The 25,043-nt window shown below is 40.5% G+C and overlaps 4 protein-coding genes across 4 annotated transcripts; all 4 read left to right on the forward strand.

The window, feature by feature from the left end:
- The first annotated feature begins 680 nt into the window (after window positions 1–680).
- Window positions 681–2,005, forward strand: LOC147239398 (parvalbumin, thymic-like). Its single transcript, XM_086196373.1, has 4 exons — window positions 681–744; window positions 880–1,012; window positions 1,111–1,220; window positions 1,805–2,005. The coding sequence occupies exons 1-4, from the start codon at window positions 684–686 to the stop codon at window positions 1,831–1,833; spliced, it is 333 nt and encodes a 110-aa protein (XP_086052499.1). The 5' UTR covers window positions 681–683; the 3' UTR covers window positions 1,834–2,005.
- A 4,236-nt stretch (window positions 2,006–6,241) lies between these two features.
- pvalb3 (parvalbumin 3) lies at window positions 6,242–7,520 on the forward strand. The gene is made up of 4 exons (XM_086196255.1): window positions 6,242–6,308; window positions 6,684–6,816; window positions 7,158–7,267; window positions 7,382–7,520. The coding sequence occupies exons 1-4, from the start codon at window positions 6,248–6,250 to the stop codon at window positions 7,405–7,407; spliced, it is 330 nt and encodes a 109-aa protein (XP_086052381.1). The 5' UTR covers window positions 6,242–6,247; the 3' UTR covers window positions 7,408–7,520.
- A 3,073-nt stretch (window positions 7,521–10,593) lies between these two features.
- Window positions 10,594–13,700, forward strand: pvalb9 (parvalbumin 9). The gene is made up of 5 exons (XM_086196495.1): window positions 10,594–10,899; window positions 11,560–11,627; window positions 11,737–11,869; window positions 12,382–12,491; window positions 13,344–13,700. The coding sequence occupies exons 2-5, from the start codon at window positions 11,567–11,569 to the stop codon at window positions 13,367–13,369; spliced, it is 330 nt and encodes a 109-aa protein (XP_086052621.1). The 5' UTR covers window positions 10,594–10,899; window positions 11,560–11,566; the 3' UTR covers window positions 13,370–13,700.
- Window positions 13,701–14,594: 894 nt separating this feature from the next.
- Window positions 14,595–24,699, forward strand: ccz1 (CCZ1 vacuolar protein trafficking and biogenesis associated). The gene is made up of 17 exons (XM_086195346.1): window positions 14,595–14,743; window positions 15,796–15,871; window positions 15,960–16,056; window positions 17,238–17,335; window positions 17,537–17,630; window positions 17,770–17,850; window positions 17,937–17,984; window positions 18,101–18,184; window positions 18,996–19,171; window positions 19,603–19,684; window positions 19,824–19,885; window positions 20,862–20,973; window positions 21,196–21,229; window positions 21,378–21,495; window positions 22,945–23,103; window positions 23,518–23,645; window positions 23,754–24,699. Exons 2-17 carry the CDS (start codon window positions 15,858–15,860, stop codon window positions 23,807–23,809), a joined length of 1,443 nt encoding a protein of 480 aa, XP_086051472.1. The 5' UTR covers window positions 14,595–14,743; window positions 15,796–15,857; the 3' UTR covers window positions 23,810–24,699.
- Window positions 24,700–25,043: the final 344 nt, after the last annotated feature.

Here is a 25,043-nt window from a genome sequence, read left to right on the forward strand (position 1 = left end):
GAGGTTCTGGGGAAGAAGTCAAGTTAGTAACATGCATGAATGAATGAGTACAGGAGGACGGAAAGGTTGACAGGGACGCTCAGAGCGTCGTGGGAGGTCCCCTGGCGGTCTAGCCCAGTTGCAGCATAACTAAGGGCCAGCCTAAGCCAGCCAGCATGTGGGAACAAGGTGACTGTGAGAAGAGACTTAGCCTGAGAGTGACAGAGGCCATAATAACAGGATGTTTACAGCGTGCGGAAACACTGCCAGGGACAACCACAAGCAGGCAGCAAGTGCATGTGGCTGGAAACACAAGAGGAAATGCAGGCCAGCCAGGTCCCTGCAACACACACTAGATTTGACCTCACAAGCAACTGTGGTGTTTACAGGCAGACTACCTGGTTGGATATAGTTAGGTCAATTTAAACCCAACACGACCTCTGACCTCAGAGGAATACACTTGTGAAAAGTGTGTTATATTCTGTCTTTCACACACACACACACACACACACACACACACACGCACGCACACACACACACACACACACACACACACACACACACACACACAGAGTGGGATGGCTGAAGTGGTCAGCTGCAGGTGACAGCAAACAGAAGGACACTGGTGGTTTCTGACACCAGGGGTTGACAGCGGTCACAGATTGCAACAGGCAGCAACATCACCCACAGCAGTCTCCACCATCATGGCTATTACTGACTTTCTAGCACTGGCGGACATCACTTCAGCTATCAATGCTTGTAAAGGTAAGAATTTATCATATTATTACTGTTGCTGAGTTTAAGGCCTTCATTTCAGTATAGTTTCAACTACGACAGACGCAAGCTTCAGACTTCAACATGTTGAACCTAATCAAGTGTCATCTGTCATCTGACTTTCAGCAAAGGACTCCTTTACTCCCAAGATGTTCTTCAAAACAGTGGGCTTGTCCAAGAAAACACCCACAGAGATAGAGAGGGTCTTTAAGATTTTGGACCAGGATAAAAGTGGCTTCATAGAACAGGATGAGTTACAGTTGAGTCTACATTTTCCTAACAAAGAAACTTTCTCTCTTGAGCCTCTGTACCATAGATCAGTATGAAACGGACCAACATCATTCTTTATTCCACCAGACTGTTCCTGCAGAACTTCTCCAAAGGAGCGAGGCCCCTGACTGCAGCAGAGACCAGAGCTTTCCTGCTGGAGGGAGACTCGGACGGCGATGGGAAGATCGGCTGGGAAGGTATGGAGGTCTGAGGGGATGAAAGTATCTGATCAGGCGTCTGCATTTTATTTCATTTTGGTGTATGAATTTTTTGGGGTTTTTCTATTTTTTTTAATGTCTTGAAGAGAAACATACAGGATTAGGGTCGTTTGTTCTTTGCTTTGAAGGAGAAGTTTCCACAGGCTGTTTAGTCTTATGACTTATTTTATAAATAATTTACTAAAAAGCAGAAATGGCGAATCAAATTCAAGTATATGGTTATCTTTGGTTTTTAGCTATGTATCTCAGACACATTTATTCTGCAACAACATAAAAAATTGGATCATTAAATCTCATGAATCCTCTCACACTAAATTTTAGATCCTTCTCTTATACCTGTTTGTGTATTCAGCCTGATCAATAGCTTTTATTCTTAATTTTGGCGGAATATTTTAAGGAACTTTTGCAATTTCAGAAAAATTATAAAACCAAGTGTTGATCAAGAATGTTGCTGTTTCTCACATTGTTAAACTCGTCATTGTTGTAAGTCAACATTAGACGATTGTGGTGATAAAATAATGAATTTACCCAAAAGAAAATGGATTTTTCTTTCTGTATTTCAGAGTTTTCTGCACTGGTTAAGTCTTCATAAAGTCCTCCTTTCAGATGACATGGTGAAGGTGTCAGAGTGGGCCGAGCGACTACAGATTCATCCAAGGATACAAATATGTTTAATTTAAAAAAAAAAGTTATGAGTTCATTAAAATAAATTGCCTTCTCTGATATGTGTCATTTCCTGCTGGAATAAATCTCCACTGAGTTGTGATGAATCCACTGACAGACGTGTCAAGAGATTCATGGAGACGTTGGTTTGTGTGAAATAATTTGTCTCATTAAGCAAAGACAAATGTCCCTCACTCAAAGACTGCATGTCTTTGTCTATTTTAATTAAGGAACAGTAGCTCATGTATGCATGGCACAGTTCGTTAAAGACATTTATTTATTTGTGACATTCAAATCAAAGTTTTTATCAAGTGTTTCCACAACTGAATCACATCTGTCCAAGAATAAATCCTAGAGCAGGCTTGAAAAGACGCGTCCTTCTGTGTCTTCCATGAGGCTGTCAACAAAAGTGAGGAGTTGTGTAATTTGTCTCATTTAAATACATGAAATCTCACATTTCTAGACATATTTGTCCCCTACTTGCTGATTTATTTTTGCAAATATTTGGTCATTTTCTGGTAATCTTTGCACATTTTCAGTCGTTTTCTTATTTTCTCATTATTCCATTATCCATCCATCCATCCATTGTCTACCTCTTATCCTGTTAAGGGCCGTGGGGGGGTGGAGCCTGTCCCAGCAGCCTTTGGATGAGAGGCGGGGTTCACCCTGGACAGGTCACCAGTCCATCACAGGGCCAACACATAGAGACAGACAACCATTCACACTCACAGTCACACCTACGGTCAATTTAGAGTATCAATCAGCCTCGTCCTCTCTTGATGTCTTTGGACTGTGGGAGGAAGCTGGAGTACCAGAGAGAACCCACACAGGAGCAGGGAGAACATGGAGACTCCACACAGAAAGATCCCGTGCTGGAGCCGGGACTCAAACCCGGAACCTTCTTGCTGTGAGGCCACAGTGCTGACCACTGCATCACAATACCGCCTATTCATATTAATAAAAATGAAAATTAATTAATAACCTTATTTAAGTATCTAATTATAGCCTAAAGCAAAATATCTTTAGATGTACAGTCATGGTCCCCAAGGAGCAAAATCCTTGTTCGGGTCTGTGACTTAGTCAAACTAGAGTTCCAAACCAATAAGAAAAGGAAAGGAAAAGGAAAAAAAACAAGTAGATAAATGAAAAGCGTAAACATAAAACAATGGATGTGCCCAACATCAAAAGTACATTTCATATTCATCTTTACTTTTATTTAAAAAAAAAAAGTTGTTTCCTTCCTGTTCCAAATTTACCACAAACCCTGATTTAGAATATGATTGAGAGTGAGAGTAAAACTGCAAGAAACTACATCTTGTACATTTCTGACTATTGTAGCATTGTAAATGACTCAAGGAATCAGTACCCCCCGCGCGCGCGCACACACACACACACACACACACACACACACACATATACACGCACACACACTCACTCGTAGTCTCGGGATGTTTACTGGTGTGAATTGCAGATGAAGGAGGGAGGGGTGAGCAGTACGCCTGGCACACACAGTACGGTGGAGAAGCAGGTCTGGCAGACAGAGAGCTGGATCTGGGAAAACGACTCATGGCGTTGACCCAGCAGACAGGTCTAGAGTTTCTCAGCCAGTACATTTCCTCAGGTTCTGTCAGTGAGGCACATTTATTTGCAACTTTCTCTCACATGGAAGCTGGTGCCGAGCAGAAGGAGAGACAGGAATATGGGTCATTTCTATTTCTGCTGTTGGATGAGGGCATAATCTTCCCCCTAGATCAGGACGAGCATTGATTTAGAATAATCAGAGTCTGCTGCAGCCTCAGACACTGGATAGTCGTCTTGAATTTTATCAAAATATAAAAGTGGTGATGTAATTCTAATATTTTCATCAGTCTTATATGTTTTAAATTCAAATACATTTAAACCATTAAAATAATTTATCCCCTTAGATGCTTTCAAGTTCAGAGCAGGATGGGTGGGGGGTCTCCTTGCTGTCTTGAGTTACAGACGTCCTGCTCGATGGGCTGCATCCCTGCCGTGAGATATTTGTAATTGAAAACTGATATTGAAGAAGGGGCAGGAATAGTTCCAGTATCTATGGCCAGGTCCATTAAGGTGACAGACCTCATTTGACCACTGCAGATGTTAAAGGGCAAGGATTAGTGCAACAAAGCTGTTAAGAACATTTATTGAAGTTGAGAAAATTGACATAAAGCTATCTTGCTGGTGGAAGAATCCTGAAGTGAAGAAAGATGAAATTCCTGACATTATTCATATTAAAGTCTTCAGATAGACCTCAACTGCACTCAATTATATTATGAAAGCCCAATAAAGGTTTTTTTTAAGTTAGTTTTCTGCAGACATATTTCAATATTAACTCAGTATTCTCAGAGGGCTCTCAACACTGCCATCTAGTGTACAAGAGGCTGCAGCAATCAGCAAATATGGGCACGGGAAGACCCCTGCACACTTTCCTTGTTTAATTTCATTGTTCTGTCTAGTGTGTGAAGGTCATGACGCAACCATTGGATGTTTTGCTGTAGTGTTATGACAAGGATGCTAAAGGCAATGACGATGAGGTCATCAGACTGCCGAAATAGCGTCACAATCAGTTTAATTTCCATAAGAAGAAATAGTCTGAATGGGTGTAAGAGATGTGGAGGGTCCAAAAATAAAACCTGGCAGACGCTTCTTCTCCGCTACGTGTAAGAGGATGATGATGACGGACTATTAAATCAAATTAATTAAGCCTCCGATCTCTCAAAGAAATTCCCTCTCCTCCTGAGCCCGCAGTCTGAGTTCTCATCATCTTCCTCTCATAAAGTTTAGAGACTGAATTCCTTCTGTGTATAACGTCCAGCCAAATGCAAAAAACTTGAACACTCGGTGGTGCAGAGTTGCACAAGTGAGGCCAACTAAAGCAAAAATAAAGGTCTTGATTGCGTGAGTCCATTAAAACCGCGGCATATAAACATTACATTTTAGTTAGAAGCAACACGGGAATCACTTTAGAATCATATTCCTTTATGTGTTGGTGAATAAACCTGTTAAATCTTAGTTATCGTAAAAAAAATAAAAAATAATCTGACCATGTACTATTAATACCAGACATTAAAATTTAATACGATTTTCAACAGGTTTACCTTCATGCCATCGTTTATGATAATCAATCATGACAACAAGACCTTTCTGACACTGGAATGGCAGCTGAGTCACTGCAGACATTTGACACATGCCAGTCACGCACAGGCTCGTTTTCACTAAAACCGTCCAGTTCAGAGGGCACGTGGGGGTCATTAATCAACGCCAGTGACGGCGTAGTTGTACACACACGTTGGGTTTAGGGTGCTCTGCTCAGCTGCAGCTACAGAATTTGATTTTACATTTACATGAATTCATATAGGCATTTTTTTTTTCCATACGGTAAAAGACATTCACATTTCCTTTAAGTAGTTAATACACTGGTATTAAAGCAAAGTCGTCATATTAAATCAAGGAAAAAAAGCAGTTACTGATGATAGAATAAATCAAATCCCAGACATGCATAATATAAAGCTTTACCTCATTTTTAAATCCACAGTGCCCTGCACAGTTTAACACTATGTAAAACCACATGGCCACAGCAAGCGTTTCCCCCAAATCAGCAGCGTATATTATTAGCCCTATGCAATATCAAGCACTTTTACATAGGCCTACACTTAGCCTACCATTTAAGCATCTTCATTTATGTACATATAAATAGAACAGCTCTGTCTACTGGACACATTTTTCGACCGACTGCTTTGACCGCTTTGCACACAGTGTCTATTACATGGCCTATGCATCATATTTCGGGCCAGTGAAGGTATATAAGCTTGCAAGAGTGGCTGGAGGCTTCACTGCAGTGAGCAGATTCATCTGAGCGAATCCACTCTAGTCCTAGAGATAACCTCAAGGTGAGTTTCAAGAAGAGCTTCAGACCTTTAGGGCAAAGCTACTGCCCAACCCAAAGAGTGTTGCAGGGCTGCAACTTCATGCAGTGGGATATAAATCGAGGAAAGGGCTAGATTCTGAACACCAGAGGCTCAGAGTTTGGCTTTGGACTACAAGGAACCAAATGGAAAATTAACCCAACCAACCACAGCAGCAAAGGATATCTGATCTTTTGCCTTGGAGGGCTTGGTTTTGGGGGAGTTGGACTACCTTTTCTTTTGGGTGCTGCCAGAGAGGAATACTCACAGAGAAGAACTGTTTAAGATATAAAATTACATACAGCTCTGTAATTTTGTTTGATTTTATGTTCAGGAAAAAAAAGAAGTGTGCATCTTGTGCTTCATCCTGTTTGAATTGATGATTTGTCCTCTGCTCTGTCCTCTCCTCAGTTAAAAATGGCATTCGCTGGAATTCTGGCCGAAGCTGACATCACTGCAGCCCTCGCTGCTTGCCAAGGTAAAAGTCTTCACTGAAATGTTACACCGATATGACGGCTACACAGGTGCACAAGTTAATCAGAGCAGCTTACTTCATTCATGTGCAGTTGAGGGACTTGTTGCAGAATAAAAGCACGACTGCAGAAGCTAGCAAGCTATCTTTTTTTTTTTTTTTTAAATACATCTGAGTGTTAGAATGCAGCTAGCACACGGAATGTGATTTTTTTTTTTTATGTTATGTCCCTCAGAGGAAAGTTTGTAAAAGAGCTTAAAATGCTCGATGGTTGAAAAATGCCGAGCTGTTAAAAAAAAAAAAAACAACAACAAAAAACACAGCGCCACTGCAACGTTTGTGCATGACACATCTCCTGTGTCCTTCTCTGTCTTCCCACAGCTGCCGAATCTTTCAAGTACAAAGATTTCTTTGCTAAGGTCGGCCTGGCTGGCAAGTCCGCAGAGGACATCAAGAAGGCCTTCGCCGTCATTGACCAGGACAAGAGTGGCTTCATTGAGGAGGATGAGCTGAAGTAGGCAGCTTCTCTTAGATTTAAGCTTCACAAAGCTTCTAGCGCAGGGATCATATTTCTTTGGCCCAAAGTGAAATCAGAATGATGTCACTGCCTTAAAGCATCTGAGAAGCTCAGGGGTAGCAGGTATTCTCCCCAGGGGTAACTCTATGCTGGCTTGCTCCTCTGGTGTTTAGCTTTGGAGCACATCCAAATTGACTGTGGGGCCACATCAGGTGCATTTTTAATCGCCTGTTTAAGTGAACTTCCCAGTTTTAAATCAGAGGCCTTGGAGAATTTTTCAACAAAAATATTGCGATGTGATCCTTTCTGATCCATTCCTCCCTGGTCCTCCTCCCTAGGCTGTTCCTGCAGAATTTCTCTGCCAGCGCCAGAGCTCTGACCGACTCTGAGACCAAGGCGTTTCTCAAGGCCGGTGACACTGATGGTGATGGCAAGATCGGAGTAGATGGTGAGAATTTGAGACAAATCTACTATTTCATACATTTACTGTCTTCAAATGCTTTTAAAACCCTCCACATAATCTGCAAATAACAAATCTCTCTCTTTCTCTTTGCTTCTGCAGAGTTTTCTGCCTTGATCAAATCGTAAATGAAGAAACTGACCAACGTCTGCTACTCTGAAGGAACAACTTGAGCCAAGACATACTCCTCCTCTCCTCTTCTCCTCTTCCCTCTCACTCTCACTCTCTTTCTTCAGCTCTCTACTTTTATACTCTGCAACCTTTCACCCCTGACAACAAAATCAACTGCTCTCTGTCTCTTTGGTTGTGCTCACCCCTTTGCTGTCCACGATGAATGTACCTGACTAAGTGTATAGCGTGGTTGACTTGTGTCTTTCTCTCTCTCTCAAACACATACTTCTGTCGTCGTTTTACTATGTGAGTTTTGCTTACTGTGAGATCAGTGATGATGCACTTTTATGGGAAACGGACGATGAGAAAAACAATAAAGGTTCTTTTTCAATAACACATGTCTGAGCTTGGTCTTCAATACTTAGTTCGAAGGTAATTAATAGGGGAAATTTATTTCATTTTAAATACTATTTGCAAAGATCACTTGCCTCACTTTGAACTATTTAGACCTAAAAATGCCAACATAAACTATGGCATGACCTCCAACAATCTGAAGGTTTTCTGGAAAAACTCCCAATACTCAGTGTCCACTAAAACTTGTATTTCTCAGTCTTTGTAGCAGTGTGAAAAATTAAATAAAACAAAACAAAGCAAATCTTAGACCTATGGCTTTTATTCAAACTGACTTGCCTTTTCCATACTGTTCATTAAACAACAAAATTAAATCAAAAATCCGATTTTCTCCGATAGCCTTTTACCGTACGTGAATGTGCCTGACCCGTCTGTAACACATTTGTTAATCTTATTTGTCATTTCTGGATTGTGTGATACACATTTGTGGCATATTATGAGTCTATTTTCCGTCCATGTACTCACCAATTCGTGATGATGCGATAGTCAATAAATTAGGAAGCAGTGTTGAATGCATCCGACTCTTCCTCCCTACAAAGCATCTCTGTAGTGAGGGGTTGAAGTCTCCCTTATGCCACATAAAGATGAATTGAAACAAAGCAACCACCAGGGGGCAGCTTTCATTTGACAGAAGTTTTTGACGTATGGTGGGTGCAACACAGATTTCTGAGCCTCAGATCTGCAGTATAGTTCATTTTGTGAAAAAAAAAAAAAAAAGCGATTGTGAGATGTCTGAGAGGATTAACACGCACAACATGTAACACCAGGGGGTCACAGCAGGTGAAACCTGGAGCAGTAATGAACTTGATTCCCTTGGTTCTCATTACAAAAACTATCTTACCCACTGTGCTAATGACATTACTGCTGATTGGATTCTCCAGAGGGTTTTTCTTTGCAGACAACAAAGTCATCAGTTTGGAGTGATCAGTTGTCATGGTGACCAAGCGTTGCCACGCCTGATAGCCACATATGTAATCCATCCACCCATCCCTTTTCACCCACTTATCCTGTTAAGGGTCACGAGGGGGCTAGAGCCTATCCCAAGCCAGGGCTCGAACCCGGAACCTTCTTGCTGTGAGCATGCACCACCATGCACATGTGTAACATCATACCTTATTAGAGTACATTCGGAATATACATGTCTCTGATAGTGTGGTTGCTTCTCCATCACTATTTTCAGGTGCAAACTATCACAATAGGGAAGAGAGACCCTGCACTGAAATCTTGAATTGAATGGTGAGTGATAAGTTTTTAAGTGCTTCCGTCCATCCACCCATTTTCTTTACCGCTTATCCGTTAAGGGTTGCTGGGGGGGGGGGGGGGGGGGGGATGCTGGAGCCTATCCCAGCTGACATTGGGTGAGAGGTGAGGTTCGCCCTAGACGGGTCGCCAGTCCGTCGCAGGGCCATCAGGACCAATGAGGGTCTCACTGTCTTGCTCAAGGACACTTCGAAATGGTCATCAGGGGAGGTGAGGATCGAACCAGCGACTGTTCAATTGCTGGACAGCCACTCTACCTCTGAGCCATGCTGCCTCAATAAATGTTTCTTTCATAGAAATTCCTTGAGGGGTTTTTGCACCAAAGAAAACTAGTGTTTTATCTCAATTACTCTAATAACTCTCTCTTCACCTGAACAATATCATAAAAGACTTTTATGAAAGTTGGAAAGTTCATCCAGATCCTTTACATTATTTCCTAAAATTGTAATCTGCAAGGAATAAATTACAGGATATCATCTGTGCTCGTGACGGTAGAGATAATTTATTTTATCATCCTATACAGGGCCCTGAAGTGTACTTAAAGAGTATAACCTTATCTGATTTTATTTTATCTTTTATTTTCATTTTGTTGGCATAGAGAGAAAATTACACAACTATCTTTCGAGGTCATGAGGTATACTTTGTTCCCACAGTTGAGTTATCTTAAGGCTCGAAGATGTAACTCAAGGTATAAACCAAATATATTGAGGGAACATGTTACACATGATCTCATTTTTTTAAATTTCTCTCTGTACATCAACGAAAGTGGCGGCACGGTGGTGCAGTGGTCAGCACTATGGCCTCACAGCAAGAAGGTTCCAGGTTGGAGTCCCAGCTCCAGCACAGGATCTTTCTGTGTGAGTCTGCATGTTCTCCCTGTTCCTGTGTGGGTTCTCTCTGGTACTCCAGCTTCCTCCACAGTCCAAAGACATCAAGAGAGGACGAGGCTGATTGATACTCTAAATTGACTGTAGGTGTGACTGTGAGTGTGAATGGTTGTCTGTCTCTATGTGTTGGCCCTGTGTCCAGGGTGAACCCCGCCTCTCACCTGAAGGCTGCTGGGATAGGCTCCAGCCCCTCCTTATCCTTAACAGGACAAAAGCAATCAAACAAAAAAATTAATCTAAACTTTGCTTCAGAATTGAAAAAATTTGCATTCAACCAGTAAAATAGAATTATTGGTCAATGGAATAGAAAAGACAAATATGAGGTTTTGCTGGATGTAATGTAATATTAATGTGATACATATATGGATAACATCCAGTGTGTTTTGGGATGATTTGTAACTTGCTGCTCCACAGTCATATGAGTTAGGGGCTTATTCACAAAACCAAAGAGAGAAAAGGGGATTAAATATGTCAATGAGCTTTCGCATGCACATGCAGGGTGAAAAACAGGGAGGGTGGAGGAGAGCGCCAGAGAGATAGTGAGAGAGAGAGAGAGACAGTGAGAGAGAGAGACAGTGAGAGAGAGAGAGAGAGAGAGACAGAGAGAGAGACACAGAGAGAGACACAGAGACGTAGAGAGCGCAATTTAACATGCTGGAAAAGTTGATTGGACAGAAACAACAGTGTTGTAAGAGTAAAGAAGAGAGAGGAAAGACGGAGGGGGGAGAGAGAGAACAGCAGATATAAAGAGTGAAGGTTAATTGGACAGGTGTGCAGGGGAGGAACTCGAGAAGGAGATGGCTAGCTGTAGGACAACTTGATCCGAGGTCAGATTGGAAACTCAAGCATCCCTCCTCAGATATAAGAGTGAGCCAGCTGTCAGAGGCCACCACTAAGCCTCATCTGCTGCTGCTGTTTGGGACCAGAGCAGAGGAAACCAGGCCACCAGCGGTGAGTATCACAGCTGCATGGGGAAACTCTCAACACAGGTGATATCAGGTCGTGGTACCTGGCAGGGGGAAAGAGGTAGAACCTAGGATTTTTATTTGATTTTTTTTTTTCTAATTTTGCAGGACATGTTTTAGAGATGTTTGTTATATGACTGATTATTTACACTCAACAAGAAAAATCCCAATGCAAATTCTCTTCAGGTTTCAAGGGAATGCATTAAAAATTAAAGATAGAGAGCTCTGAATTTTTATTTTTTATTTAGAATATATTTCAATAGATAGGAGGGAAGGGTGTGCTAATATTTCTCAAGCTATCTAATTGTGTATTTATTAGAAATCAGTAATAACCCCCTGGGTCCTCTTTACGTTTCAGTGGCTGTTAAAGGGTTAATAAAAACATTTGTCCATCAAAAACAATTTAATGTAGGACCAAATTGCCACTTACCCTGCACAGCCAAACAAATTAAATGGACCAAAGCAAATCCCATCAGTAATTAAGAGGCTGCATGGGGAAATCAGATCAGATAGCCCAGTTAATCAGGCATACAGAGGCCATGTCTAACATGACACTAAAATGGAATCAGAGGACATGGCAAAGGCTAAAGTAGGCGAGAAAGTGTGTGTGTGAATAATTGACAAAGCTTTTGTTTTTGTGCGACAGGACCAAGATGTCTCTCACTTCTATCCTGTCAGCTGAGGCCATTGAAAATGCTGTCAAGGATTGTCAAGGTAGTATACACACACACGCACACGTGCACACACACGCACACACACACACACACACACACACACACACACTCCCCCAGCATTTGGTCATATTTTAATTGTGTGTTTCAAGCTCCAGACTCATTCTGCTACAAGAAGTTTTTCCAGCTGTGTGGCCTCTCCTCAAAAACACCGCAGGAAATCAGAGATGTCTTCCAGATCCTCGACGAGGATAACAGCGGCTACATCGAGGAGTCTGAACTCAAGTTTGTACAGCCATGATCCTTCGAGAGTTGGGATATATGTTCAAGGGTCTGACGCATAATAGCACTTCTTTTTTTAACTAGGGGCTTCCTATTGTAGTCATGTTTGTGTGTGATAATGAATCATGCTTCAGTAGAAATAACCTTGCAAACATCCTCAGCAGCTGTCTTTTTTGCATTAGATATATTGCATTTAGAGGTATGTGGTATACAGAATGTGCTCGCGTGTGTGTGCCAGAATAAAAGAGATTTACTGGATAAATCACACAGCGGTATTAAAAAGGATGGCACCATTAAGCTGTCTCTTAATAATCCACCTTAGGCAAAGTGTTATTGTTGTATTTGTGTTATATAACTCACTTTTGTGTGTCAAGGGCTCACAGTGGGTAAAATACATAGAGTTTTAGCAAGTTACATGTTTGCATGTGTCACAGAGAACATACCGCGTGTGTGTGTGCGTGTGTGCGTGCGTGCTGTGTGCGTGTGCGCACGCCTGTGTGTGTGTGTGTGTGTAGGTTCTTCCTGCAGCGGTTTGTTCCTGGAGCACGAATACTGACTGAGGCGGAAACCAGGAGCTTCATCTCTGCAGTCGATGATGACAATGACGGCAGAATTGGAGTAGAGGGTCAGTATCTAATTTCTTGATGTGGGCCGAAGTTTGGCTTAAATCCTAGTGGGTGGAGCTAGATCCTCATTTCATGGAGTTCAGCATGTGTAACACCAATTTTGATGCTGATTCAAAGCAAAATTCAGATTTCTATCGTTAAAGAGATTTTTTGGTTAACTGGTGACTTTTATACTCCACTATAGTCTTGTATGGTCAGGGTGATATATGTGTGCTGTTATAGATATGTCCATGTCCAGAGATGCCCTGGCAGCAGAAACCTATTTATAGGACGAATAAATCACCTCACTGCTGCAATGCAGTTTCCAGTATTTGAGGAGAAAAAAAAAACATTCTCAAAGAAAACGATCAATACTAAAACTTTCACTCAAATGTACCTCATGTTTGTTGTTGTACTTGATTCTGTCCAGTGAGGTTTAACTAAACAATTAAAATGATTCATGACACAGGAAAAGTGCATGTGTAAAATTATTCTTCTGTGAGATAGAACGGACAGATTTAAGGTAGATGGCTAAATCATTCTCACTGTAAAGGAAACATTATACACATCTTTGAGTTCAGATTTAAAATCCTGAAAATGCTTCCTTTATGACAACAGAGTTTGAAACAATATAGGATCGTAGCATATTTTCCCAACATGGTGATTGTTTATAGAATGCACGCGCTTTCAGTTTGTGCTTCTGTGTCTTATTCTTTATGTTATGGAGTAAATAGGACGAAGGATTAATTAATGTGCTAATAGGATATTCAGCAATTCATGATGTGAAACTCACGGGCAAAACTGATACATTATTTATTATTATTTTGGCAGATGATTTCATGACCAATTTGTCATATATTATTTTTCTACAGAGTTTCAGACAATGGTCCTGTCTTGAGTTCTGCAAATGACGAGAGTTCAAGTTTTCAGGCCTTCGACACCTTTGATGTTTTCTGATCCCAACTTCCATTCATTTGTTTTCTACTGAACTCTGTGTGTGCTAAATGTTTTTAAATGATCTTTTATCTTCTTTTAATGTGTCTTCTTACTTCGCTGGTCCACGATTTTCTTATTTGTGTACACAACACCTGTGGCATTGAATGAGATGAATAAACACGAGGAAACATCTGCTGCCTTTTCTTCAAAAGTATCATATTGCTGAACAAAAGTCTACAAACTGAAACCACATGGATGAGAGCTGGGAATAAAAGCCCTGTTGCATTCTCAATAAGTCAATCAAACTATATTTGTATAGCACATTTAAAACAAGATAGTGCCGTTCAAACTGCTTCACTGATCACTGAAAACCTGATAAGATAAAGTGGAGACCATAAGAACAAAAAAAAATTCAAAAAAAGTTAAATAAATGTATGTTACAGAGCTCTAATAACGAGCAATATTGTTTAAAACTACTTTGTAGAGATTAAAAAACAGCAATACATAGGTCAAAAAGACAAAGCAATAATGAATATAATCATAGTAAAATTTGGATGGTGAAATAGACATGAAATTAAAAAAAACATCTTTAAATACAGATACAGGAGGAGGATGAAATTGCTCATTAATTAATAATAAAATGGGTGAAGTTAAGCAAATGTATAAACATAAATACAATAATCTATCATTATACAGTTTACTTTGGAACAATCTGCTACTCAGTATCTCTATGAATGTATAAAGCAATATGATACTATTTTGATAGGAAAAGACTGAATATCTGTCATTTTTAAGTGCAAAGGTAAACAAAATTTTAACACAATGTTGAGGCCAAAACAAGGGGTTAACTATAATTGGTTAAGTATAACTACGGTGTGTTTAGAAATCCACACTCTTAAAAACACAATGACTGCAAAAAAAAATTGTAAACGTTTATCAACTGTCCTACCTGTCAAACAAGATAAGCTTACCATAAAGTGTTAAGTGCAGATAAGAATAAATTTTTATTGCATAAAATCATAGCATTGCACACTACATAAATATAAATTAGAATTCTATCAAATTCAAGTGTATTGGTCATTTCCTTACCTTAATTTATTTCTTTTAAGTATACCACACGTCCTGTTCTCCGATGGGACTAGGAACCTTTTCTTTTGCTTGGTATTAATTTCACCCGAACAGTTGAACTTGTGACACTCTGCTGTCAAAAGCAGGAAGTTAAGAATGTGAAGTATAATGCGGCATATCCTCTCATTGGTTTCATTTCCTCCTTTTATATTTTTAATTACCCTCTGTACTACAAGAATATGAAAGTGTTGTGTTTGTGCTCTCGAAGGTGAGTCATACCGTCGTGCTCTTCTGTTAACGTCGCTGTAACCGGAGTTTATTTCGCGCTGCAAACACACATCTCTCCTGCTAGCACAGCTAGCTAACTAGCTGCTTAGAGGGACATAACGTTAATGTTTAGGAGTTTTTAATCGTGAAAGAAACACGTGTGTTCCGTCTTTTCACTACTTATGTACTAAATGCTCAGGTGTGTAAAGAGGGTTTCCTCCTGCTTTGCTCTGCCCTCACCACTTCACTGCTTAAACGTTAGATACTTTGCTAAAAGTACAAGAAAACATTCACACAGTGACAGCATTTACTAAACAAATTATCCTCAGCAAACAATGATGCGGATCCGAAGGACAGCTATTCAAGCACGTGGTGGAAATGATCTGAAAGAAATAATTATAATTGTTATAATAATTATAATAATGTTTCGTCTGAATGCAATTTTCTGCCAAATCCTGTACGCTGCCATTTTTGGATGTTTAAGCTAGCTAAAAATAAAGGTCCAGAAAACTCCAAACAAAGCATTAAGGACAAGGGTTAAGGGTGGAATAATGCCAAATACCGCTGCATTTAATAACAAGGTTTGTTTCATAGACAAAGGCAAAACAAAAGGCACATGATAAATTAAAACTTTTGATAAAAGGAAAACACGTAAAGTATACCCAATCTGAAATAAAAGACTACTACTGTATTTTGAGATTGTCATTTAATCCAATCACAAATACTCAAGGCAAGTACTTGGCTATTCTTGACAACTGCAAGTATCCTGTCTAGTTTTGTGTGAGGCTTAAATAACAGCATCCATGAGCTATTGTTAGCCATTTTAGGTACTGAGACTGATACTGTATGTATTTTGTTGCCCTACTTTCTGCCTTCCTTTACTTCCAGTATTGTATTGCCACTTAAATAATGATTCTCCTTAAGACAATTTTGAAGTTAATCTTAAATGTCTTACATGCCTTGCATGTGGACGATGCAAATCAACTGTACTTGGGTTGGGTTATTTATTATTGTTTGTATCACCAATATCTCTCACTTTTCTTCATTCTTCAGGCTTACGGCATGCTAACCAAACTGTCTTCGGAGCAGAGGAAATCTAGACACACGTTACACTGATGCTGATGATAAGGTGAAGCAGACCTGATTGAGCATCATGTACCTCTGTAACATGAAAGGCTTTCATCTGCTTATCAGCTCTCCCTCTGTGTATGTTACAGCCCCAGAATGGCCTCAGGAATGCAAGAGAAACAGTACACACCATCTCTGCTTAGTTTTTTCATCTACAACCCGACATTTGGACCACGGGAAGGAGAGGTGAGCTTAACATGCTTAGAACACACATAATACTTGTTCACTCACTGTGTTTTTATGCCTCTGTGTTACTTTGGCTTGACACATTATATATTTCATTCATCCCATATATCTCAGCATCACCTTGAGGGAATGACTTCAAATTTGGCGCTAGTGTTGACTTGGACTTGTGGCTGGCAACATATTGATACAACATTATTATCGTGAAATTAGACTAGATCTCATTTTAGATTTTGTATGTCTGTATATTGTATTAATATATTACATAAGACTTGTCTCTCCTAATTATTATTAGTATTGAAGATTCCATTACAGTGGTGAAATCATTTGAATATACCAGACTGTTCTAAGACAGGCCTCTAACCACTTAGCCGTTACATCCACATTATTGATGTATTGGAGTTATTTTTTTAGCAAAAAATAAAAATCATTGTTTGGGACAACCACTTGTCATCCCTGCATCTGTGCCACAATATTGATAATAAGGTATGGTCAAAAATATGCTGAAATTTGATTTGGTCCATATCGTCCTCAAAGTGTAACTGATAAGATTTCAGTGGTGAAAGTCACTTTTTTTGGCATTATCTCTAGAATTCACAAACTAATTATATTTTATATGCTCAAGGTCAAAGGCCAGCTTGAAAGTGACATTATTATACTCCGCAAAACCACTTTTGGACATGCATTTCAATGAATCTTTTAGGGAGTAATGTCAAGTTCCATTTTTTTTTTTTTTTTTTAAAGAAACACACTCAAAACCTTTTTTAAATAATTCCCTACACTCTGTAATTAAAATGATTTTCATTTTTATATATTAGAGAGAGAGAGAGAGAGAGAGAGAGAGATTTATTTTAATGTAAAGAAGTGTAAAATAGCTCTCCATTCTGCCAGACAATACTCATATATAGAGTCTTTTGTAAGTAATGTAGCTCTTCCACTCTGCAGTAAACAGAAAAAAACATTTTCTGGTATTCTGTTGCCACTTTCAGCCAATCAGGATTCCAGAAAATGCATTTTCTGTTTACTGCAGAGTGGAGGGACTGGGAGACCCATGTTATTGAGCAACTGCTCCATCAGTGATGGCTGTCTGAATGTTGAGCTTTCCAACACTTACTTTGACAATGTGTTAATCACTTACTGCACCTTTTAACATCAATGTTGCAACACATCTTTTGTTTTTTTAGGAGGAGAAGAAGATTTTGTTCTACCACCCCAGTGATGTGGAGAAGAATGAGAAGATCCGAAATGTGGGCCTTTGTGAAGCCATTGTCCAGTTCACCAGGTAGAGAAACCCGAGCAGAGCGGAGCTGCAGAGCCATCTTCCCTGATATGAACCAGACCGTTTATTTTGCCTCCTTGAATCTTGCTAAGATTTTATATGAATAAAAAATGATCCAGCATTGATTACAGAATACGTGCAATGCATACCAGCACAGATTTGATTGTCCTTTTCGGTGCGTATTTTTTCTTCTGTTCCTTCCAGGACCTTCTGTCCAACAAAACCAGCTAAATCCCTGCACACACAGAAGAACCGGCAGTTCTTCTTTGAGCCTGAGGACAACTTCTGGATAGTCATGGTACCTTCAATGGTTTAAATGTTCATCACTTAATCAGTATTTGCCTGGACTTTGTTGACTCTTTATGATAATGTTATTCATTTTGTTTCTCTCTAATCAAGTTTGTCTGCAAAATATTGATTTCACATTCACTCTTTAGGTCGTTCGAAACCCAATGATTGAGAAACCAAACAAAGATGGCAAACCTCCTACGATAGAGTATCAGGAAGAAGAAATTCTTGTGAGCACTGAGAACATCATCCTTATTTCTCAGATTGAATGCTGTCAGTTGAACTTTGTCCTGATCATGCCATCTTGCCTCTGTAGGACACTGTTTATGGAGCAGTGGTAAGGCAATGCTACAGTATGTACAAGGTGAGTTCCAGCATGTTCTGGAAAGTAAAGTGTGTCGTCCCCCATGTCATATGTGTGTAGTCAAACCAGCAATCAGATTTTTTTCTTTGAAACTGATTTCTTTCTTATTGCTGCAGCTTTTTAACGGTACATTTGGCAGAGCTATGGAGGCCGGCGGAGTAGAGCTGCTCACCCAGAAGCTTGAAAAGTTCTTCTACAGGGTAAAAAAGCTTTCTTTATTTACAAAATTCTAAGCAAAATTACATCATAGCTGTCATTATAAATGCACTCAAGGAAAAATGTTTTACAGAACCTGATAAGAAGTAAGTTACTCTTGAATTCCTCATCCTTCCATCCATTCATTTTCTACTGCTTATCCTGTTAAGGGTCGTGGGGGGGGGGGGGGGGGGGTGAAGCCCATCACAGGGCCAACACATAGAGACAGACAACCATTCACACTCACAGTCACACCTACGGTCAATTTAGAGTATCAATCAGCCTCGTCCTCTCTTGATGTCTTTGGACTGTGGGAGGAAGCTGGAGTACCAGAGAGAACCCACACAGGAACAGGGAGAACATGGAGACTCCACACAGAACAACCCTGTGCTGGAGCTGGGCATCGAACCCAGAATGTTAGCAGCTAATCACAGTTTTTATTACTGGGTGACAACCACATGCACATCAGTTTCTTTATAAATATTTTGTGAAAGCTTTCATTGAGAAGCAGTCCTGTCTGATTTCTTATTTTGGTCGTATCAGCTTGCTGCTGTCATCGTGTTGGCAGTTCCTGACACAAAATCTTATGCAAACACATAAAACATTCATTCCTAATTAGGGAATACTTGTGTGTCTGCCGTGATGCAAGCGTCTGGATCACTTCGCTCTGGATCTTACTCAATGTTCTTTATTGCACTGTAAGAATGCACTTGTAGAAGGTAAACTAACCCCTTTCTCCTCCCCTTCTCTTGTGTCTGCGGGGCATCTCGTGTGTGTGTGTGTGTTTTGTGTTTTTTCTCCTCCTGGGGTTTCCAGTATCTGCAAACTCTCCACTTGCAGTCTTGCGACCTGCTCGACGTATTTGGGGGCATCAGCTTCTTCCCACTGGACAAGATGACCTACCTAAAGATCCAATCCTTTGTGAACAGAGTGGAGGAGAGCCTGGAACTGATCAAATACACCGCCTTTCTCTATAACGACCAGCTCATCTGGTACACACTCAAACCTTGTTCCAAACTGTATTCCATAAAGTGAATGTAGGGATATTATATTCCAGAACATTCTTATACGATCGTAATTTGCAACCATAGATGAGATAGGAGCATCGGCATCACAGGATGCTGCCTAAACAAAACCTGCATTCCTTTGCGATTTATGTGCTATCTGGCACATCACTTGCCTTTTGATTATCAGCCTCACAGTTGAGGATTACATGATTGCTAATGTTTTTTTGCCAGCTGTCAAAAGGCAAACAGACTATCTTCCATATGAAGTGGCTGCATTGTTCGATCTTATTTATGTTTACACCTCTGCTGAAGGTTAATTAGCATACCGGTCGCCCTGCCCATGATGCAACATAGGTTTTATCACACATTTAAACACTCATGCTGGTGTGAAAGTGTAAAGGTCTTTGTGTGTGCAGGAGCGGACTGGAACAAGACGACATGAGGATCCTGTACAAGTACCTGACCACCTCACTGTTCCCCAGACACTCTGAACCTGAGGTGAGTACCGGAGGGATCTGGATTTTGGTGTCAGATGGAGAAAAGAGGCCGCTCTCCTTCTTAATTATTTGTTTGATACACTCCATTTTTTTCTGGTTGTTTTGTACTCTAATACATTTTTTCCTTGCTGTTCCACTAGCTGGCTGGCAGGGACTCCCCTTTGAGGCCGGAAGTTGCAGGGAATCTTTTGCACTATGGGAGGTAAGTTCCTAAACCGCCGTACCTCTGAATGTGTCACTGATGCATCAACAAACATTGTGGTGTAATGTCTGTTAGCCACTCAGCATGTGTGCTTAAATTTGCACATACGCGTGCATTTCTAACACCACAGACACCTTGCAGCAGACAAGGAGGTTCCTCCCTTGGCTAACATGTTGTAGACAAATGAAAGTAGATGAATTCTGCAGCTTAAGGGAAGATCCATTATCAGTTTCAGTATACATATCATCAAATTTCAGTTTACCCAGGTATTTTTCATGTATAAATAGTTCCACTTGAAGTGCAGCCCTAGTCCATTGTGTAAGTCTGATTCCATATATTCCCCCAACAGACTGACAGACCAGAATATGAAGGTGGGAATAGCAGAGGGTCCTGTTATACCTGATCAAGTGTCTCAGATGATGGAGGCACATGTATTATATAAATACACCCTCCAAGGAAAGTGTTTTCAATCTATGGTCAGTGTCATCCTTGGAAACCAGTGTGTTGAGGAACAGTTGATTAGTAAATATCTTGTGTGCAGTTTTTGGATTTATTAATTTTCTTGCAGGCTTCCATTAAGTGTAGCACCCAGCAGGAACAAAAAGGAAGAAAAAAATCAAATGAAACTAAAATAATTGCTGCAGTTAGTAGTCGTACGGAGAAATCGCCTCTAATCCATTCTAGAAGGGAAGAAATGAAGTAAGTTCTTTTAATGATTTGTATGCGGAGGCTGAAGGAACATCCTGGAAATATGTATGTTTCTTCCAGCATAAATTTGGGTGACCCACTGACCTATTGTCTAGTGCCAAAAAACACAGCCAAAATTATCAAGAGAAGTAGACATGATAACTCATGAAGTGACTTTGTGTTTCCTCTGAGGACTTAAACACTTCTGGTTCCCTGCTCCTAAAGCTCCTCTTCCTCCCTTTTGTTGTGGTGTATTGTGATGTTCTAATCTATCTTCTGTTATCTCCAGGTTTCTGACAGGACCTACAAATCTTAAAGATCCGGAGGCCAAATTTCGATTTCCTAAAATCTTTGCCAGTGCGGTGGATGGCTATGAGGAGCTGCACCTGATAGTTTATAAGGTAGAGTGGCTGTTGTTCTCTCATGATTCATTTTCATCATTTACGTCCCGAGGATTTGACTGTTTATTTATGACAGTAGATCTTACATGTAATATTCCACCGCTGTTTCAAACCACGGGGATTAAACAACTGAATTTTAAAATGGTGATGTCCCATAATGCTTTTCCCATTAATCCCGACCTTGATCCTGCGTTTAACCTGCACTGATCTGCTCTGTTCCAGGCGATGAGCGCCGCAGCGTGTTTTATGATCAATGGTAAGTGTCCACCTGCCCGCTTATATGATGCTTTAACTTTCATCTCCACTTTTCCTCCTATTTCATTAAAATCGTACTCTGGTATTTGATAAAATATTACCTTTTCCGCCTACTCATCTCTCATAATGGCTGGCTTTCTTCTTTCCAGCCTCTGTGGAGCTAACAAGAGAGTTCTGTGAGCAGTTGGATGCCTTGGTTGGCCCCCAGCTTACGCTGCTGGCGTCGGATATATGTGAACAGTTCACCATTAATCGAAGGATATCAGGGTCAGTTGAGAATCCACTATCAGGCTAATTCAGAACTCGTTCTTGGTTTCAGCCACTTCACTAATGAGACAGGGCGGATTTAAAAGTGACAGTAGAAAAATAGCCTAAAAAAGGCAGGCAAACCTGATGACACGTTTTTAGGTTCATTCCCAAGTTACTTGATGCCATCAACTTGGAAGTTTTGAAATTTTTGTGATTTCTTCATTTTTCCGACAATTTAACATTTGAACATTTGAATCCAGGGTATTACATTGTTCTGATGAGACCACTTTCTACCGTTCGTGTTATGTGTTTGGTGAATAGAGTAGCCCTACTGTTTGTGCTTCCCACCAGGGTTCAGGCTTCAAGGGTACAGCCCATGGTGTTGTTCATTGCAGCTTGTAAATGCAACATTCAGTCAACTCAAGCTCCTCCTCCTGGAGTCACCGGCACCAGACATATTTTATCCAAATTCTGACCGATATGCCAGTCGGCCAGTAATCTGGGATTTCTTTCTGCTCTAAAACGGTTATCGGGCTCAAAAATCCCATATTGGTCAGGTCCTAATTTTACCCACACACACTTTCATCTGTGTGTTGTCACTGGCGGAGGTGTACACACCCACTTCCCACTTGGAAACATAATAACAAAACAAAAAATACATACAGGCAGAGGACAGCAGCTCTGCAGACACAATCACCACCCGAGGCCCATAAAGGATGATTGAACCAGATTCATTTTGTCCATCCATCCATCCTTGGATTCCGCTTATTCTGTTAAGGGTTACGGGGGGGTGGTGGGGGGGGCTGGAACCTATCCCAGTGTCTACAGGCGAGAGGCGGGGTTCACCCTGGACAGGTCACCAGTCCATCACAGGGCCAACACACAGAGACAGACAACCATTCGCACTCACAGTCACACCTATGGTCAATTTAGAGTATCAATCAGCCTCGTCCCCTCTTGATGTCTTTGGACTGTGGGAGGAAGCTGGAGTACCAGAGAGAACCCACACAGGAACAGGGAGAACATGCAGACCCACACAGAAAGACCCTGAAGAACCTTCTTGCTGTGAGGCGACAGTGCTAACCACTGCACCACCATGCCACCCTCAGTGCTCTAACTATTTGTGTTTTGCCCTGCTTAGTATCTTCTGATGTCACTAGATATCATCACACTGCTTAGGGGTAACTCAAACCACGTTAATCTTTAACCCAGCAGTTTGCTTCCTTGCCTGTAATCCAAGACTGGACTCTCTGCCCTGGACAACCTGATGGGCTCCTTTTTAATCACTCTAGTGAACAATACACTGAATAAATGATACACACCCAAATTCTTCATTCTGTACTCAGCTCTGTGTCACGATTTGGCCTGTAAGGGATGTGGGTGATGGTTTTACTTTAATTCTTTTTTTTAATCAGCTTCTCCTTTTTTTTTCTTTCTTTTTTCAATCTTCACGTCATGTCAATTCAGGCCAGAAAAGGAGCCCCAGTTCAAGTTCATCTATTTCAACCACATGAACTTGGCTGAGAAGAGCACTATACACATGAGGAAGACAGCCAGCGTCTGCCTCACTTCGGTCCATCCCGACCTCATGAAGATCCTGGGGGACATCAACTGTGACTTTGCCAGGTACTGTCGTGAACATTTAGTCAGTGCAGTTTTAGGTATGTTACGTTTGGCAAATACCTCCAGACATTGCATAAAAAAAATGGCAGACCTTGGCAGAATTGTGGACTTTCTCATCAGAAACCAGAACGTTCACAGTTAAATTTAAGTAAACCTAAAGCAATTCTTCAGGCAGCCATGTTAATATCTTCAGCTATAAACTGCAGCTCTCAAACTGTTGTCTATGAATGAATAAGAGCACAACTGTGTCCTGTCCGTGGATAACATGATGATCCTCAGAACTTGTTTGGCTCTTCTCACGTGACTGTGGAAAGTACTCTGGCGTTGGCGTGTTTTCCACAGTTGACATCCTTTCCTGATTTCAGCAGCTCGCATTGATGAACTGATGTTTGATTTGTACGTGGAATTGTCTTCCAGAGTTGATGAAGATGAAGAAATCATTGTAAAAGCGATGACAGACTACTGGGTAGTCGGCAAGAAGTCAGACCAGAGAGAACTGTATGTGATCTTGAATCAGAAGAATGCTAATCTGATTGAAGTGAACGGTACGTCTTTACAAAGTGATGAGTGAATCTGTGCCATCACCGCCTCACTAGAAAATCTGCTGCCATTCTGCGTATCTTGAACGCTCTTTTCTCTTTTCTCCACTACAGAGGAGGTCAAGAGGCTTTGCGCAACACAGTTCAACAACATATTTTTCTTGGACTGATGGAGTGGACACACAGGCCGTTTTACCACATGAAAAACTGTCAGCGTTGCAGGGTATCATGACAGCATCAGCGTAATGCAATAATTGCATTGTAAAATTAAAACAAAAAATAAAAAGCATTCTCACCATGTTTTTTTTTTTTTTTTTAATCTTATCGATAAAAATTGTAATTTTCTTTTGTAATTACATGTAAAAATCCAGATTTTTACTGTACATTTATTTTCAGTCGTTTTCTTTGCACATACTTCATAGGGTTTGGTTACAAGTTAAGTCTGATTTCTTTCAAATTCCAGTTTGTTCATGCATTTTTAAATTTTTTTTTTTTTTTTTTAGTGAGCACTTGAGTGTCTCAAATTGATTTAATAACTTACATGCACAGAAGATTTAACTCTGGGTTACTTTGATGAACATTGATCACTTTTATGATATGTCAAAAGTATTGCGGTTTGTAAACAACTCTGCTAACTTTGAATAAATTAAGAATTAATTTTACTTAACGATAGTGATCTCTCTTTTTTTGATGTGAATATTTACAAGTATTTTGAAGCAATATTCACAATAAAAACTGATGTGTGTGCATCTGAAATCAGTTGGCTACGTTTTCAGGTTATAGACTGGGTACTGATTATAACAAGGAAACTTCAGGTGTGACTCAAATGTTGCATTTATATGGTAAAGTATGTCTACTTGCATGTAGGAAACAAATGTTGAGCCCTTTAATATGATTGATAATTAAAATTGATGTTTTAACCTCTGTTTTAGGGTTCCAGTTACAAAGCATAATTAACCTCAAATACTACTGAGTGAAGAATGTATGAATCTGAACTAACAAAACCCTGCTTGTCTCCATGTGTTGGTCCAAGCAAATTCATTATCTAGACAATAAATGTGATAAGATACAGTGTGGGTCAGTAAATCTCTTTCAATTAGAATAATCTGTTCATGTTTGTTATGATGGGAGCAGCATGGCTCAGAGGCAGGGTGGCCATCTGGCATCCAAAGGGTCGCTGGTTTGATCCTCACTTCCCCTGATGACCGTGTCGAAGTATCCTTGAGAAAGACACTGAGCTCCTAATTGCTCCTGGTAGCCCTGCAATGGACTGGAGACATGTCCCAGGTGAAGGGCCTCTTGCACAGTGTCAGCTGGGAAAGGCTCCAGTGACCCCCCCAGAAATTTCTGGTCAACTGTACCTGAAGAGGTGTGTTCTGATAGTAAGGGAGGAATGAAAAACCT

Source organism: Aulostomus chinensis, chromosome 23 (genome assembly GCF_037954235.1).
Source record: "Aulostomus chinensis isolate RoL2024-O1b breed Wild chromosome 23, RoL_Achi_v1.0, whole genome shotgun sequence".
Taxonomy (NCBI): Eukaryota; Metazoa; Chordata; class Actinopteri; order Syngnathiformes; family Aulostomidae; genus Aulostomus; species Aulostomus chinensis.

Coding starts and splice junctions, on each gene's coding strand:
- LOC147239398 (XM_086196373.1), top strand. CDS start 684: ATGGCTATTACTGACTTTCTAGCACTGGCGGACATCACTTCAGCTATC. Junction 1,013..1,110: donor ATAGAACAGGATGAGTTACA/GTTGAGTCTACA, acceptor TTATTCCACCAG/ACTGTTCCTGCAGAACTTCT. Junction 1,221..1,804: donor TGGGAAGATCGGCTGGGAAG/GTATGGAGGTCT, acceptor TCTGTATTTCAG/AGTTTTCTGCACTGGTTAAG.
- pvalb3 (XM_086196255.1), top strand. CDS start 6,248: ATGGCATTCGCTGGAATTCTGGCCGAAGCTGACATCACTGCAGCCCTC. Junction 6,309..6,683: donor AGCCCTCGCTGCTTGCCAAG/GTAAAAGTCTTC, acceptor GTCTTCCCACAG/CTGCCGAATCTTTCAAGTAC. Junction 6,817..7,157: donor ATTGAGGAGGATGAGCTGAA/GTAGGCAGCTTC, acceptor CCTCCTCCCTAG/GCTGTTCCTGCAGAATTTCT.
- pvalb9 (XM_086196495.1), top strand. CDS start 11,567: ATGTCTCTCACTTCTATCCTGTCAGCTGAGGCCATTGAAAATGCTGTC. Junction 11,628..11,736: donor TGCTGTCAAGGATTGTCAAG/GTAGTATACACA, acceptor GTGTGTTTCAAG/CTCCAGACTCATTCTGCTAC. Junction 12,492..13,343: donor CGGCAGAATTGGAGTAGAGG/GTCAGTATCTAA, acceptor ATTTTTCTACAG/AGTTTCAGACAATGGTCCTG.
- ccz1 (XM_086195346.1), top strand. Junction 17,336..17,536: donor GCCATTGTCCAGTTCACCAG/GTAGAGAAACCC, acceptor TGTTCCTTCCAG/GACCTTCTGTCCAACAAAAC. Junction 19,172..19,602: donor TATAACGACCAGCTCATCTG/GTACACACTCAA, acceptor TTGTGTGTGCAG/GAGCGGACTGGAACAAGACG.